The sequence below is a fragment of the Lolium rigidum genome, chromosome 6 (genome assembly GCF_022539505.1).
Source record: "Lolium rigidum isolate FL_2022 chromosome 6, APGP_CSIRO_Lrig_0.1, whole genome shotgun sequence".
Lineage (NCBI taxonomy): Eukaryota > Viridiplantae > Streptophyta > Magnoliopsida > Poales > Poaceae > Lolium > Lolium rigidum.
Genome location: NC_061513.1, coordinates 138,273,503 through 138,291,162, shown reverse-complemented (window position 1 = coordinate 138,291,162; position 17,660 = coordinate 138,273,503). Strand labels below are relative to the sequence as shown.

The 17,660-nt window shown below is 43.3% G+C and overlaps 2 protein-coding genes across 2 annotated transcripts; both read right to left on the bottom strand.

Annotated features, from left to right (window-relative positions):
• Positions 1-6,959: 6,959 nt before the first annotated feature.
• On the bottom strand, positions 6,960-13,508 carry LOC124665973. The gene is made up of 5 exons (XM_047203332.1): positions 13,330-13,508; positions 12,366-12,433; positions 11,199-11,248; positions 7,438-7,574; positions 6,960-7,356 (listed from the first exon to the last, which is right to left on the bottom strand). Coding segments are annotated over exons 1-5 (474 nt in total). The 5' UTR covers positions 13,332-13,508; the 3' UTR covers positions 6,960-7,139.
• A 1,211-nt stretch (positions 13,509-14,719) lies between these two features.
• On the bottom strand, positions 14,720-17,124 carry LOC124666908 (histone chaperone ASF1B-like). The gene is made up of 3 exons (XM_047204239.1): positions 17,007-17,124; positions 15,312-15,427; positions 14,720-15,128 (listed from the first exon to the last, which is right to left on the bottom strand). Exons 1-3 carry the CDS (start codon positions 17,113-17,115, stop codon positions 14,793-14,795), a joined length of 561 nt encoding a protein of 186 aa, XP_047060195.1. The 5' UTR covers positions 17,116-17,124; the 3' UTR covers positions 14,720-14,792.
• Positions 17,125-17,660: the final 536 nt, after the last annotated feature.

Here is a 17,660-nt window from a genome sequence, read left to right as displayed (position 1 = left end):
CCGAACCAAGCTGTACTAGATAAGGTGGTACCGTGTGTCACACATGAAATGAACGCGAAGTTGCTGGCTCCTTTTAGTAGAGAAGAAGTGAGAAAAGCCCTATTCAGTATAGGTGATATGAAGGCACCTGGGCCGGACGGACTGCATGCAATTTTTTATAAAAGATTTTGGCATATAATTGGGGAGGATTTGACTGACGAGGTTCAGTGAATTCGAAGACTATACCAGAGGGCTGGAACAATACAATAATCGTGTTAATTCCAAAAGTGGAAAGCCCAGAATTGATTATACAGTTCCGCCCCATCAGTTTGTGTAATGTGGTGTATAAAGTTATTTCGAAACTAATTGCACATCAGCTGAAATTCCTCCTTCCAGATATTATTTCTACTACTCAAAGTGCTTTTGTCCCGGGGAGACTAATCACGGACAATGTCCTTGTAGCATATGAGAGTAACCATGCAATCAAAAATAAGAAGGCAGGAAAATTCGGTACATGTGCTGTGAAACTAGACATGCATAAGGCCTATGATAGAGTGGAGTGGGCTTTCCTCCAAAAAATTATGATCCGGCTTGGTTTTGACATTGGTTCGGTTGATCTTATTATGTCTTGTGTCTCCTCTGTTAGATACCAAGTCCGTTTGAACAATGATCTCTCAGAGTTTATTTACCCAACAAGGGGGCTGCGCCAAGGTGATCCTCTCTCACCATATCTTTTTCTTCTTTGTGCTGAAGGTTTGTCAAGCCTAATTAAATTTGAAGAGAACGAGGGTAATATTTTGGGAGTCAGAGTCTGTAGAGAGGCTCCTGCTGTATCACATCTTCTGTTTGCAGATGATTCGCTGATTCTTATGAGAGCTGATGCACCTAATGCTGAATGTCTGAAGAGAGTGTTGAATGATTACTGTAATGCTTCGGGGCAGCTGGTGAGTGAAGCCAAATCGAGTATCTTTTTTAGCCCATGCACTGTTGTTGATACCAGGGTGGAGGTGTGCTCTATCCTAAATATTATGACTGAGGCAATCACAGACAAGTATCTTGGGTTGCCACCTCTTGTGGGAGTGGATAGATCAAACTGCTTTCAACATTTGATTGATAGAATATGTAAACTCCTGAGTGGATGGAAAGAGAAGAATATGTCCTTCGGAGGTAAGGAGGCACTACTAAAAGCCGTTATTCAAGCCATACCTGCATATGCTATGTCGGTTTTCAAGCTACCTAAGCAGATCATTAAAGGGATAATAACTGCAATGTCCCAGTTCTGGTGGGGAGATGATGACCAACAGAAACACATGCACTGGTTTGCGTGGTGGAAGATGTGTATGCCAAAAAATCAAGGAGGTATGGGTTTTAGGGATTTACATTGTTTTAATATTGCTATGTTGGCAAAACATGCATGGAGGATAATCTCAGAACCTGACTCTTTATGTGCTACGATCTTAAAAGCAAAATATTTTCCTGATGATGATATTCTAAACTGTCAATTGAAGAAGGGGAGTTCTTACACGTGGCAGAGTATTTGGGCGGGAATTCAATCTTTCAAAAGAGGTCATATATGGAGAGTTGGAGATGGATCTCATATTGATATCTGGAATGACCCCTGGATCCCTTCTAGTCCAAGTAGGAGAGTTGCCACTCGTCGAGGTAATATTGTGTACTCAAGAGTTCCTGACCTTATTGATGATGAAACAGAGGGATGGGATGAAGAGGCGCTGAATGATCTATTCTGGCCAATTGACATTCAGAGAATTCGTAATATTCCTCTGGCAAGGAGCAGGATGGGAGATTTTGTGTCCTGGCATTTTACAAAATCTGGATTTTTTCTGTGAAGTCTTGTTATCACCTGGAATGGGAACATCAACATGGAAATAAATTGAGGAGAACGAGTGGATTTGGGACCTCGGCAAACTTGCCGGTGTGGAAGACAGTGTGGTCGCTTAATGTCCCGGCCAAAATTAAAATCCATCTCTGGAGGTCCTTACTTGGTGCTATTCCATGTAATGGGGTTCTAGCGAATATACATATGTTGACAAGCTCTCAATGCACTCTCTGTCAGTTGGATTGCGAAAGTATTAGGCGTGCATACTTCTGTTGCCCAAGAGTGGCGGAAATCTGGAACTCCTTGGGGATGGGGGAGTTTATATCACATGTGTGTGCTTTAGAGAATACCGGTGGGGCAGCTCTGGAAGCTTTGTTGCGTGATAAGCAAGCTATTGCTCCTCTCACATTTGAACTGCTAAGGAATGATCTTCTAGCTGTCGCGGTGTGGTATATCTGGTGGGAGCGGAGACAAGTGACTCGTGGTGAAACCATCCAGACTCCACAGAGAACTGCTCAGGCCATCTTAACACTGACACTTAACTATTCTAGAGCACGTAAAAAGAAGAGCGGCATTGATAGGTATGGATGGGTCAAACCTCGAGAAGATTATGTGAAGTTGAATGTTGATGCAGGCTTTTGTGTGGATTCGCGGTCGGGGAGTACTGGTGCTATTATTCGGGATGATACAGGGAGGTTTATCGCTGCTAGCTGTTGTGTTTTACCGTTCGTGGCTGATGCATCAACAGCTGAAGCGAGAGCCCTTCGGGACGGTCTTATCTTAGCTACACAGGTGGGGCGCAATAGGACTGAAGTAAGTTCCGACTGCATGGAAGTCATTGATATTATGAATGATGGCGGGAATTTTCTTGGAGCAGCTGCGGCGATATATGAAGATTGCACTTCACTTTGTCGTAGTTTTACCCATGTGTTGTTCCATCATACCCTGAGGGAGGCCAATATGGCAGCTCACAATCTAGCTAGACATCCTACTGGGGATATATCAACTGTTTGGCATGACGATCCTCCTGATTTCCTTGTAGCCGTTTTGGCAAACGATGTAACTATTGTGTGAGCAGCAAGTTTCTTACGCACTCTTTTCCTTACCAGGGTACCGAAGGGGACTGGAAGGTTTTTAATGAGGCGCCTTGCTTGCTCTTTTTTATATAAAGTGATGTTTCAAAAAAAAAACTTTACAGTCAATATGTATAATAGAAGATATAGAAGTATTATCTTTGGTCATAAAAAAATATTGAAGATTTATCTAAATTTGAATTTATTTATACACTAAAAAGTGTTTAGATACATCTGAATTTAGATAAATTTTTGACACCCTTTTATGGCCCACCATTCACTCTCAGAAGGAGCTTAGAAGAATGTGCTAGAGCTGGTCTTTGCATGAGAGTCCATTTACTTCTCTCTCCTCCAACTCATCCAAAATATAATCTATTGTACATGCGCGTAGGAGTACAATATTAGTAATGTGCTACGCAACATCCAAGGCAGTGGTTGCATCAACGCGAAACACAAACTTTGCAGAAGCAAACCAACATCGGTGGCTTGCACGACAACGATGATACGTCTCAAACGTATCTATAATTTCTTATGTTCCATGCTACTTTTATGATGATACTCACATGTTTTATACACATTATATGTCATATTTATGCATTTTCCGGAACTAACCTATTAACGAGATGCCGAAGTGCCAGTTCCTGTTTTCTGCTGTTTTTTGTTTCAGAAATCCTAGTAAGGAAATATTCTCGAAATTGGACGAAATCAAGGCCCACGATCTTATAATTCCACGAATCTTCCAGAACACTGAAGAGGGACCAGAGGGGAGGCCCAGGGCCACCACACATGGTGGCGGCGCGGCCAAGAGGGGGGGGCGCGCCCCCCTGTTGTGTGGAGCCTCCAGACCCCCTCCGACTCCAACTCTTCGCCTATTTAAGCCGTCCTGACCTAAAACTTCGGGGGGAATAAGCCACGGTACGAGAAACCTTCCAGAGCCGCCGCCATCGCGAAGCCAAGATCTGGGGGACAGAAGTCTCTGTTCCGGCACGCCGCCGGGACGGGGAAGTGCCCCCGGAAGACATCTCCATCGACACCACCGCCATCTTCATCACCGCTGCTGTCTCCCATGAGGAGGGAGTAGTTCTCCCTCGAGGCTAAGGGCTGTACCGGTAGCTATGTGGTTAATCTCTCTTCCATGTACTTCAATACAATGATCTCATGAGCTGTCTTACATGATTGAGATTCATATGATGAGCTTTGTATCACTATTAATCTATGTGCTACTCTAGTGATGTTATTAAAGTACTCTATTCCTCCTCCATGATGTAATGGTGATAGTGTGTGCATCATGTAGTACTTGGCATAGGTTATGATTGTGATCTCTTGTAGATTATGAAGTTAACTATTACTATGATAGTATTGATGCGATCTATTCCTCCTTTCATAGCCTGATGGTGACAGTGTGCATGCTATGTTAGTACTCGGTATAATTGCAATGGTCTATCATGCACTCTAAGGTTATTTAAATATGAACATCGGATGTTGTGGAGCTTGTTAACTCCGGCATTGAGGTGTTCTTGTAGCCCTACACAATTAATGGTGTTTGTCATCCAACAAGAGAGTGTAGAGTGGTTTTATTATGTGATCAATGTTGAGAGTGTCCACTAGTGAAAATATGATCCCTAGGCCTTGTTTCCAAATACTGCAATCATCGCTTATTTAGTGTTTTACTGCATCTTTACTTCCTGCAGTATTACTACCATCAACTGCACGCCAGCAAGCTATTTTCTGGCGTCGTTACTACTGCTCATATTCATTCATATCACTTGTATTTCACTATCTCTTCGCCGAACTAGTGCACCTATACATCTGACAAGTGTATTAGGTGTGTTGGGGACACAAGAGACTTCTTGTATCGTGATTGCAGGGTTGCTTGAGAGGGATATCTTTGTCCTCTACCTCCCTGAGTTCGATAAACCTTGGGTGATTCACTTAAGGGAAACTTGCTGCTGTTCTACAAACCTCTGCTCTTGGAGGCCCAACACTATCTACAGGAATAGAAGCGTGCGTAGACATCAAACGACAACAACAGAGAGTTACGGTTTGGTCGCAACAAGACATTAGTAGTCGGCGCTTGTTTCGTCGTGTTCGATAGGTCTTGGTGTTGCGGCTGCGAAATCGGATCTGTTGTCATCTGTGTTTGTCGAGCGACAGTGACCAACATTCGGTGGTTTGGTGTGAAGATCTTCATCCTGCATATCTCCTCTTCGGAGCTTGTCTTCAGAATCGAAACCTCGGGTACTTCTACGTGAAAGGTCCATCGTTTGGCATGGTCGGCGTGGGCTTCATCGGGCCACCATGCCGAGGTTTTCTTCAATAAAATCAGAGGCACATGCTTGAAGAGTGATGGCGGTGGCACCGGTGGACAATCTTGATGGCGAATCATATTTTACTGATGGGTGTGTGGCTTTTGGTAGCTAGATTGGTTGTGAGTTCCCTTGAGTAAACCATGTTTCGTGATGGTCACGATGGTTTTGTGACGGTTTTTACCAGATCTCAAGCTAATTAATCAGATAATTATTTTCTTAATTAATAAGATGAGACACACATTTAACCTTCGATTCGGAAAAGTTAGGCACATTTGGTAAACTTCTAGCGTAGAGCTACCCAACACGTGTCTTTAATATTCAACGACGCTAAGCATATCCAAATTTTACAGCGGCGCCCAAAAATGGTTTTTTTAGGGCTCAGGAGAGCCAAAACGCTGCTCCAGCTGACGCAACAATCAACCTTGATGATGAAGAAGCATCAAGCGATGAGGGCAATAGAAGCCCCACTCCCAACTCCATTGCTAAAACCAAAAGGCCCGCTAGAAGGAAGCAAGTGAAAGAAAAGGGAAACAAGGCCGGAGACAATGACATCAAGAAGTCATTGGAAGCTATTGTCAATGCAAGAAAGGAGATGGCCGAGGAAAGGAAGATTGCGAGGAGGACAGAGGTAGATGTGGGTCGGTTGACCGAGGAGAGATGGTTGGCTGCTGAGGAGAGGTGGGTCGCGGCCGAGGAGAGGTTGGCAGCGGTGGAGGAGAGGAAGGTGGCCATGGAAGAAGCCCACCATCAAGTCGAGCATGAGAAAATCTTTTCATGAGGACACAACCAACCTCGATGGGAAGCAAAAGGAATATATCAACCTTTGTGGGGATGAAGTGTTGGCTAAAAACAGATGGTGGGAGGATTCATGGAAGTCATGGGAGCACCAATGGAGGCATGAGTGCACCAATGGGAGGCATGGGAACTCTCCAATGCGTGGCATGAGTGCAACTATGTGAGGCATGGGTGGCTTTGGATCACCAATGGGTGGCATGAGAGGCATCAAAGCTCCAATTGGTGGCATGGGCAGTATTGGAAGCATGGGAACTCCAATGGGTGGTATGGGAGCACCAATGGGTGGATTCATGGCTTCTATGATGGCTCTCATTCCCCACACGAGTGGCAGCTTTGGACCTTTGGCTCCGCTGTTCCTAATGAAGATGACGCGCAAAATGATGCAACCAATTGACAAGATGAGGCATGAATGCCATATGCATTGTTGATGTGTTTGTGATCTAGTTTGATTTGAACTATACTATGATGATGAAGCTATGATCCTTAATTTGATGCGTGTCATGATTTTGTGAAGGACATTTGATTCATATATTGATTTTCATAGTTGACTCATGTGTGTGTCTGTGAGTGTTGCAGCTGGCCACCGGCGCCCGATTTTACGGCCTCTAGAAAACTGTTGTCGACGACATGCAGTTTTTTGGGCACCTGGACGCAAAAGGCCACGCCGTATAGTCTATTGGAGCTCTACCACGATTAGCACAACATGGAGGTGGCTGAAAAGTTTTCTAAAAAGCTACATGTGAAATTAAGAGCTGCAAAGGGACAAATTTATAATTATGCAAGCTCCCGATTGCAGATCGATGACAATCCCAATGCCTTGGGAGGCACCATGTCCATATCCACAAAGTCGACAATACCGCAACAAAATGAGAAGCTTGTCCAGTAATGTTCAGTGATTTATAGCATCTGATAGAACACGGTGAAATGGAATCGCATGAGCAACACCTATACAATGAGCTAAGAGTGATGTTTACATGCAATCTGGTAGTTCTTTTTTCGAGAAACAGCCCTATGGAAATTCTGGCAGAGAAAACTGACACCGGTATCAAAATTTGACAACTTCAAGCTCACACGTGACAAAGGTCACCTACAAACCAAAATTACGAAATAACTGCATTCATTTCATTAGATAGTTAGTTGGTGATATCAGATATCCATTGACTCAGTGGTTGGCAAAGCGCTGTTCTTCTTTTTCTTCCTTTTCTTGTCCTTCCTAGATTTCTTCCCAGTCTTTACAGAGTCGTCTTCTTTCATGGATGAAGGTGGTTGTGTTAATACCAGATGCTGATGAATTGCCGCAAATGGGTCTAGCTGGAACTGAGGATTGTTCAGTACAGCGTTCAGTTGAGCAGATTCCCGTTGCCTGAAAAACAAAGCAGGTATTGAAACTAACGATGCAAAGAGCAAAGAAAACTGGAGGACAGAGATGTCAAGTGAGAATTACACTAAAGCCTGCTTTGATTTGCAGTTCAGCTTTACTTCAGTCTGCTTCTGTGAGCTAGCTGTTTCAGGAAGGAACTCAGAAAGTTCTGAGAAATCATATGCTTTCAATTTCTTCTGACGGCTCCTCTGTTTCTTTTTCTGCAGACATGGAACTCAAAATGAGCCAGAGTTTGACAACTGCATGTAAATTTCCTCTATAGCAGGCCAACTACAGCATATATGGTATCAAGCAGTCAGCAGTAACAAAAACAAGAAAAACTGCCGGTAGGAAAGCTTCATATCAAGAGACATTTTTGTTGTCCAGCTTTGACAAGGAAAAAATGCCCTTTTTGAACACCCACAAATACATTTGCTTGTTAGGTAGTACTACACAATAGCAAACCAGTAACTAGCTACATGCATCAAATGTGCACAACTAAGGACACAAGGGTAGCGGATACAGAAGATATACAGCTGGGGAAATATTGGAGGCAAATTAGCAGTCAAAACTCAAAACCATTTTTTTGGTAATTGACCGTGCATTTTTTTTTTGTAACAAGAGACACCAGCAGCCGAAATTGTGGTAAAAAGATTTACACATTCCCAACTACGGATGACCTTGTATCCATCTAGCATTCACTATTCAATATGTTAGAGCATCTCCAACAGAGGCTCTAAAATAGCGCCGCGCTAAAATAACCGTCATTATACAGCGCCGGGACAAGTTTTTCTTCCTCCAGCAGGCGCTGCAAAATAGGTCGCGCGGTAGTTTGCGCTATCGAAAGCAGTATATCTGGTGCGCCGGCTAGCGCGCGCTGTAAACTGGCACTCCGATCCTTCCCACCGCGCGAAAAAAAATGGCTCTGAAATGTCTCTCGCGCTTCGACTGAGCTCCGCCGGCCACCGCGCTGCGTTGTGCTGTGAGATCCCGCCGGCCGCCGTGCTGCCAGATCCGCCGGCCGCCACGCTGCGAGCTCCGCCGGCCGCTGCGCTGTGCTGTGAGCCCCGCCGGCCGCCGCGCTACGCTGTGCTGTGAGCTCCGCCGGCCGCCGCGCTGCGCTGTGAGCTCCGCCGGCCGCTGCACGCATGGAATTAATTGTTGTGGCCGCCGCGCTTTGAGCTCCGCTGGCAACCCGCACGCATGGAATTGATTGCTGCGCGGCCGCGCTGCGAGTTCCGCCGGCTGCGCACGCACGGATTCGATTTTGATTGCTGTGGCCAAGCGCGCATGGGAATTCGATTGCTAACTTGCTAGCTAGATCAATTGCTAGCTACATGGATAAGCCACCCGTAATTTAGTTGATTTTTTCAGATTTATTTGTGGCTGTTTGATCTTGTTGGTTGTATGTATGTTGATTTTTTTGTTTGTGGAGCTCTATTTTACAGCCTCTGGTGAAGGGTTATTTTTAGCTTCTTGATTGCGCTGTAAAATAGAGCCTCTGGTGAAGCTTGCGCCGGCGCTGCGCGCTGTATCCGGTTCAAGCGCGCTGCAAACAACTTTTACAGCGCCAAATTTTAGAGCCTCTGTGAGCATCTCCAGCCGTCTCCCAGACGAGGCCCCCAGGACGCCTTTTTTCATCCGGATGGACAAAAACGGCCCAATCACGCCCCCATCTCCTCGACGCCGCTATCGACGCTGTGCGGGTCACCCTCACCGAGGAGCAGCGCGCGGAGGAGCGGTACCTCGCCGACAACTACGCCACCTGGAACGAGTTCTTCCGTCTCCGGCACGAACGGGAACTCGCAGCGTACGACGGTCCTCCCCCTCCTCCAGCGTGTAACAACGCCGCCGGCCGCCGCCGCTAGTGGGGTGCGCCGGGCCACACGCTCGCCCATGTGCTCGCGCACATCGAGGCCGGCAACTCCCCCCCCCCCTTGGGATGCCGCCGGCGGCGCTGTTTCGGCACGCCGTTTTTCAATTTTTGTTCATGTTTCCATCTGGCCGAATTCAAATATATGTACGAATTCAGCCTATATATGTACGAGCTCGCCTATATAAGTTAAATATTTTTAAATTTCGCTTATGTTTGAACGAATTTCGCCTTGTTTTGTCTGAATTCGCTGTTATTTGTCAAAAAAATTCATCCATCCTGGGCTCGCCGCTGGGAAAATGGGATCCCCAGGCCAAAAATTACATCCATCCGGCGCTAAATAGCGCCAGATTTCGGCCTGGGGAGCCCCAACGGCTGGAGATGCTCTTACAATTGAGTACCTAAACAAGCTACACCCATGTAGATAACTTTGTTTTTTTTTTTGTTTTGTTTTGCAAATGGCCTAGCTTGGTATACTGGCTTCACCGAGTCTATAGCTTATATCGTGGCTTGGCTTTTCAAGTTTTCATGACTACTACACGTAACTGTGTTGTCTTGCTGACACATGGTCCATGTAACTATTATTGGCTTATGCTAAAGAAAGGTGTGAGTTTAAGCAATCATACTGATCTTGGCCTCTGTGAATTGTCCTGTGGCTAAACTGGAGAAAACTAACATAATTAAGATTCCACATGTGAATGACACCACAATACCATAAGTTTTCTATTGCCATGCCACACGCTGGCTGGCACATCTGATTCAGTGTTAGCTTGTTGACGAGGACATGCTAGAAGTCTCCTGGGATGAAATTGTAGGTACACTCACAGTTGTGAAACCTCCCACCGGGTTCCAAGGGTTCACCCACTTGAATAAAAGTCAGGATGGTACCCTTTGTTCTATTTTTTAATAAATTGTACATGTTGCTTGGACGTGCATGTCAATCATTGTTGGTTAAAAGAACTGGATAAGTGAGGCAACATACTTCTGGTAACAAAAGATGGAGTAAACTGACCAGGAGAACTCTGGCACTCTGCACTCTCTTATCATTATTTTAACATTTCAGAACTGAATCTTGTTAACTAGGTATCAACCTTGTTGGAGATGGATGATGTGTTGTGACCATCATGGCCTTGTCAAACAAGAAGGAACTCCTAAAGTGCGAAAAAGTTACCAGGGTTGGGAACGTACTGATAACTGACCCAACTTAAGTAATTTATCAGTTTCCAGATTTCAAATAAGAGCTAGGATTTTAAAAACATGAACCAGAAAGCAATCACCTATGTTAGGTTTTTTTTTTTTTTTTTTTTTGCGAATGACACGTATGTTAGGTTCAAGTGGGCTATGGTCAAATACTGCTGAGGGGTAAACGTAAGTACTTTATCAGTTTCCAGATTTCAAATAAGAGCAGGAATTTTGCAAATAGGAATCAGAGAACAATCGTCAATGTCAGGTTCAACTGGGCTATGGTCAAATACTGCTATCGTTTGACAGCAAGTTGGATTAGGCTAGATATGAAAGCCAACAGAACAGACAAAATCATCAAGCCATCGTTCCACATTATTCAATCAATACTTAAATGATTCAACCAACATTCTAGAAGGATCCAGTATTCAAGGGGCAAATCCTTAATGAACTCCAACACAACATGAAGTCCAATTGAACAACTTCCCACGCATGTGACCCGATAATTCGTACTGAATATAACAGTATCCTTGGAATACGGAAATAGATAATATAACATCACAGAAACATCAGCCAACAGTAACATATTAAACATAATAAATGCCATTGTAAGTCAATAACCGGCAAGTGTAGGCAGTACAAAGGAAGCACAATAATGCTTATTTTTTGTTTTAACCAAACTATCAAGTGAACAAACAAGTCACGATATTGCACATGTATGCAAAAGCTGATAAAAAGGAATGTTATGCTAATGAAGGAAAGGATTTTGAACATAAAAGCACCAAAGTACCTTACTGATAGCCTTCTTAGCATTTAGGGAAGTAACCGTATCTTTCACTTCTGAAATGACAAGCAAAAGGTCCAATTAGTTGCATTATAAGTTGAGGCAAACAAAACAAGTCATAGTATTCTGCAAAATACATTCAAGGTGGCTAAGTAGAAGAAACAAAATGCAGTATACATACATGAAAAAAAATCAATCATCAATCATCAATCATAATTCATAACGCATAACAGCATCTACAGTACAATATCTCAAACTAAGCCGATATCCTGTACACATTATTGTAGAGAAAGTTGATGGTCCTGAAGTGCATATGAGTTACGAGAAATGAAGATACTAGATAAGTACAATAATATGTAAAAAAATATAACAGATTGTAGTATGAGTAAACTGCATTTTAGACCAGATTTTATTATAGCAGTTGCAGTTTGGACTTTGGACCATGTATGTCTAGATGCAGCATTATACATCAGGAGGGCCACATAATGTTGCACTTTACACCAGGTTTTGATGATGGTAAACAAGCACATGGAATAAGTGGACAGTCTTTTTTATTTTCTGGATGAACACAATTCATAGATATTCAGGCAAATTAAGAAACTCTTTGCACTGCCCATCTTGATTCGCTAGGCAAGGGACTTGTGCATATTAGCAGACAAGCAATAGCTCAAGGAATCAAGGTTAGCATAGATAGGCGTTTGGTTATTTTCTAGAAAAGTGTAGTAAATTGGTAATTGCTTAAAATACTGTATAATACCTATCACTATCAGGGTCCATTTGGTGACATGAAAAATCGATGTACAATCTAATGTTACACACATGGGTAAGCAAAGTGAGCCTTTTGAAATCTACCAAAAATATAACCTTGTACAATTCCAAAGGAACCAATAAATGTTCTGCAACAATTCACCATTGCACTAACCAGCTATCTGCTATAGGAAAATGATTTTCTAACAATAATAGCATTCTCTTTAAGAATACTGCAGAAGTGATATGAATGATTACAAACAATTACCATCGCCTTGAGTGCTTTCAAAATGCGTTGCTCAACACACAACAATGCATAATCCAGAACATTTAGTACATGATCACAAGAACTAACATAGAAAAACCTTACACAGAAGGAGCACATGGAAGAAAAATCATGAACCTCAGCAGGAAGGGTACACTTACTTGAGTAGAAGCTAAGCTTCTTCTCGAGCTTTTTCTTAGAGTTGAGCTCCTGCTTCCTAGACCCAGTCCTGCAAGCATTTGAATTTTCAGTTATAAGGACTCTTCAGGAGGACAACAAGAATCAACTCCACAAACAAATCGCAATAACAGTATAAGACAAAATTACTCCAGTCCAAGGAAGGGTTCAGACGAATAACAGTAGATGATCAGGAGCTCCCAATTCATGTTTAACCCATCTTTATCTCTCTAGTAACTAGTTATCACCAAATCCACTATTAAGGCAGCGGCGAAGCAAAAGATGGGCCGGAGAGGAGGATCTGGGGCGGTGGTGTGGACAGAGTGCTGCTAGGATACCAGCAGGTACCGCGGGGAGGCGGCTGCCTGAGGTGGCAGGAATGTTCTGTGGTGAGTGTGTGCGTGCAGTCACACAAGGGCAGAGGAGATGGCAATCATGAAGGGAGAACGAACCCTGAGAAGCATGCAGACCATCTAATAATAAAAATGCTGAAATTGCAATAAATATGTGGTGTCATAATGACTTGAACAAGTCAAATAAGCAGTTGTTTAACGCCCGTATGGACTGTTTTTAGTGCAACTGCCTCAGTGTAAAACCAAGCATAAGTACGCATATGTACAGCAGTATTCCTTCTATTTCTGCATAACAAGGAAGAGCGCATGGCTGCAGTCTTAGCGACAACAGACAGATCAAGTTGCACTAAGGAGATAATGTATACATATATGCATCAATTATCATCTGGATCCTCGTGTATGAGTGTATCTATAGCTTTCCCAAGGCATGCTCAACCATTTGCACAGAATATGAAGAATTCCAGAAAGGCGTAACACATACATCATGGAAAGAAATTTAGATCTCACTACCAACTGTTGAAACGATGCTAGCGTGGCACCAACCATACATGAACTACACTGAATATGTGATTTGTAACAGAGAGCACCCTCTTACATGTCGAAGTTGAGAAACTTAAGAGAAAGCTCCGGGGTGGGGGAGGGCCAGGGGACGGCGGCGGGACAGACGGGAGGCGGATATGGAGAGGTGCAGGGAGGTGGTCGGCGCAGAGCAGAGCTAGGTGGAGGCGGAGAACAGCTGGTCGGAGCAGAGCTGGTCGGCGGCAAACACGGGGCTGCGAGGCAGCGACGTAGTGATGCGAGACTGCAGAGGGGAGGCGCTGTCGGAGTGGTGCGACACGGCGGCAGGGAGCAGCGGGCGGCGGCTGGGCAGAACCCTACCGAGACAAGATGGACGGAAGGATTGGGGGGATTTTGATCATTTGGGCCCATAGTAGTTGGGCACTTATAATTTGCCCCACTTTAGTTTGGGAATACTACTATGGGAGTTTTTTTTTTCGAACAACAATACTTTGGGAGTTTGGGTTGGATGATTTGTGTCACCCACCCACAGGACTATGTTTCGACGAAAAGAATCAGCTTCTTTTTGTTACAGTACAAGTTAGTAACACGTTAATTTTCTATCTATTTTGTTTCAAGTCACCGTGGCATTTGAAAAAAAAAATACATAAAGAGAACTTCGTAAACACATATAGGATCTAGTTTTGCACCTTTGACAAAATAAAGCAAAAACATCATAAACAGAGTGCAGAAGTTGAGTACTAATCGCTAGAACAATTTAATTTTTCAAGCTACAGAGAAGTCTTTTTTTATTAGTGCACACATGTGTAGCGCATTTGTAGCAGAAATCCACTTTGGTTCATAGGACTAGATACTCCATTAAAAATCATATTATAAAATAAAATAAAAAGAAAATATCTTGTGCGCATATCTACATATTCTATTTCCACATATAAAATTCATGGAAAAAATACATTTGTTGCTACCTGTGTAAAATACTTTTTTTGCTACTGCAAAGAAAAGTACCTTTCAAAAATATTTTGAACATGTTATAGGTGTTTTAAGATCATCTACTCCTTATGAGCCAAAACGTCCGTGCCGCATTTGGATCCCAGAGAGTACGACTTCCAACCACAAGCAACCTGCTCTGATAAACTAACACACATAACCGCAATTAGGCTACACCACCAGTCACAGCTAACAGGAGCATCTCTGATTTATAGCAGGACATGGTTATGTACAACCAAGTCATCTAACAAGTTCTTGCGATTGCAGACATAATCCAAGACAGCTAGGGTTTGACGGATTACGGGACGAAGATCTTACAGTTCATCGCTAACAAAAGGATGCAACATTTCAGTAGCGCGTCAGAACCTAGCCACTACAGGCACTTGACTAACCAATGCGAACTTTTGATTAAATCACTCTAGTTTAGTGGTGCACACAGCTTCTGCCCCAGAACAGACAGTTCAGATATCCACCCCAGCCTCCCAGGACTTGCAGTACTGTCCTAGTAGGCATGCAGCTCAAAATTTTGACATTCCAAGTTTTCAACTCCGATCATGGATCCGTGTTGGTGGGCTTGCCCCCTTCGCCTGCCTGGTTTTCAGGTAAAGCTGATTGTGGCTGCTCTTGCTGCTGTCCTGCGCTGGTTTCAGGATGGAAGTTGATGGGGAACTTGGTGACTCGGGGCTTGTCAGTCAAAATATTTCTCTGCACCCGGTCAATCAGCAGCTTCGCTGGGGGTTCTTCTCTGAGTTGCTCATCATCATAGTCATTGTTCACGTAGTAACCTACTCTGATGAACTCCTGCCCCATGTACGAACAAGTCAACAGGAGCACTGTAACACCAATTATGTCTTCCTCCCGGATCTTTGAGGGATCCGGAGGGTCAGCCTGAAAACAGAAAAGACATATATCAGTCTCATGTCGCAAACTTAGACCTCAGGTAGGAGCAAAGCAGCTGACTGCAACATGAACATGAAGATCTCTGCACAGCTGTGAAACCGCATTTTTCTTATCAGAGTCCGTGATTGCTAATCGTGAACTCGTAGATCAGTATAATATGACCTATTTTACCTGCAGAACAAAACGGTATGTCCCGACATTCACAGGGCCAACCAGCACACTCTCAAGTTGCTGATCATAATTCTCATCTTCAGCTGATCCAACATATATAAGCTTCCACTCCAGATCTGAAAGGCCAGCCAACAGAATCAATGTTAGCACTTCCACAGTACTTCCAACAACTGATAAGTTAAATAGTTAAATAGATCAAGTAAAACTATCAAGATGTAAACCAGCTATTTTATTAGAGAACCTGCAGAAAGCTTTTGCACATCTTTTCACTAAAGGGTAGATGCAGCTTATAATTTCAATCAGCAGCAGTGCAAATGTTCACTGGCCCAACACGTGCATAAACACATACCAAACAAAAATAGGAACACCAAGCCACCAAGGAAACCAGCTAGGCTATTTTAGATAAGCTCCTTCGACAATAACGGTAAAAGGTATTCTGATTGTACTTGTTAATTCATTGTGAAAACAATGTGAAATTGGTAGGAAAATGGTCAATAAAAGCATACTGATAATTTGCAGTGGCACCCAACTCATGATGGTTTGAGAAAGAAATGTTTCAGAAAATTGGCCAACAATTATGTCTTGAGCCCAAATAGTATGACAGACTCATAAAAGGTGCCCCAATAAGAAAGTAGCGACATAAGAAAACAATTATGATCCTATCATCAAGAGTTGCTCCCTCCTGAGGACAGCACTAATGAAAACAGCAATGAAGCATAAATACAACCCATGTAAGTATTCTATAAACCATTGACTTTTATGCAGGAACGTAATCAAATGTCAGTATCCAATCAATCTCCTTGGGGGCGTAGATGCACATGCCAGGTATAATATGCAGTTTCTAGACCACATTATTTTAGAGAACTCGACCGGAAGAACCTGAAGAGTAGTCAAATATCTAGATAGCATAGTCCTATTATGCACTGTATCCACCAGCAGCCTAACAATCATCAATTATAATAAATGATTCTTAAACTGAAGGATAAAAGCATACAAATAGGAGAGTCCATCAGAATTGCATATCACCTCAATACAATATAAGTGCCGGTTGTGAAGAAGACAATTACTATTCATAAGGAAAAAAAAAAACACTTAGCGCACGCCGGTGCTATAACACTTATTCCTGAAACGAGTTAAGTTGTATGCCAGTTCATGTCAGGTCAGTATAATGAGCTGTAGCTTTGACAATACTACACAAATTCATTGTAAGAGACCAAAACTATTTCCCAGAGGTAACTGGTACCCTAAGTATCATGGTAACAGATAGGAGTGGTTTATTCCATCCATGTGTGCTACTTCCTGCTAAAACTTGCCTTGCTTTCAGAGCTCTGTTTTATTCTCAGAGCTGGAGGAATTGATCTAATAATCCATTCATTCAGTCATCAAAATGAACCACCAATCAACAAGTAGTCCAAACCAATCACGCCCTCTTCCGCAATTCCAAGCAACTTATTCAGCCCTATCGAGTCATGAAACTGCTCCGCCGCCACCCTAAAACCCTAGAAATACAACCCGCGTTATCCCAGGCTGACGCACCTGTTTCAGCTTCAGCGGCCTCGTATATCATCAGGCAACCGAATCGGGAGAAATAACCTAACGATAAATCGCAGAATCGAAACGAGCTCCCGAGAAATACGCAAAACAACACCAACAAACAGGTTCGATTTAGGAGGGAGGTGAAGGAGGCGAACGCACCGTCCTCGAGGGCGACGAGGCACTCGTAGGAGATCTCGAACTGGAACGGGTTGACGAAAGAGGTGGGGTTGTCGAGCACCGCCACGTTGGTCAGGTTCACCGCGCTCATCGCCGCCGCCGCCGCCGGTGGCCGTACGGAGCGGGCGAGGTGGGGAGGGGAGGGAGAGGGGTTTTGGCTTTGGATTTGGGAGAGGGGAAATAGACAGAGCTCAGAGAAGGGTGCACATTTTCCGTTTTACCCCCTGGGCTTACGAGTTATCAATGCTGGGTCTGTGGGAGGTGCTATACACCACCCTGGTCGGTGCGGACCAGGCACCGCACCCCCCAGGGTGCCTGTTGGGCCGGCCCAGTGACGTTTTTTTCGTTTATTTTTGTTTTTTCTGTTTTTCTCCGTTTCTGCTGTTTCAATTTTTTCTTTTTAAAAAATTTAAAATGCCAATGTGAAATTTTTTCGGAAAAACAAAAATTTCCAAAATTTATATATTTTTGAAAAATTGAAAGCATTATTTTCTAGATTTTATTTTTTTATATGAACAATTTTTGGATTTGAACAATTTTCGATGTGAACAAATTTTATATTTGAACATTTTTAAATTTGAACAAATTTTAAATTTGAACATTTTAAAATTTTAAACAATTTTTGAATTTAAACAA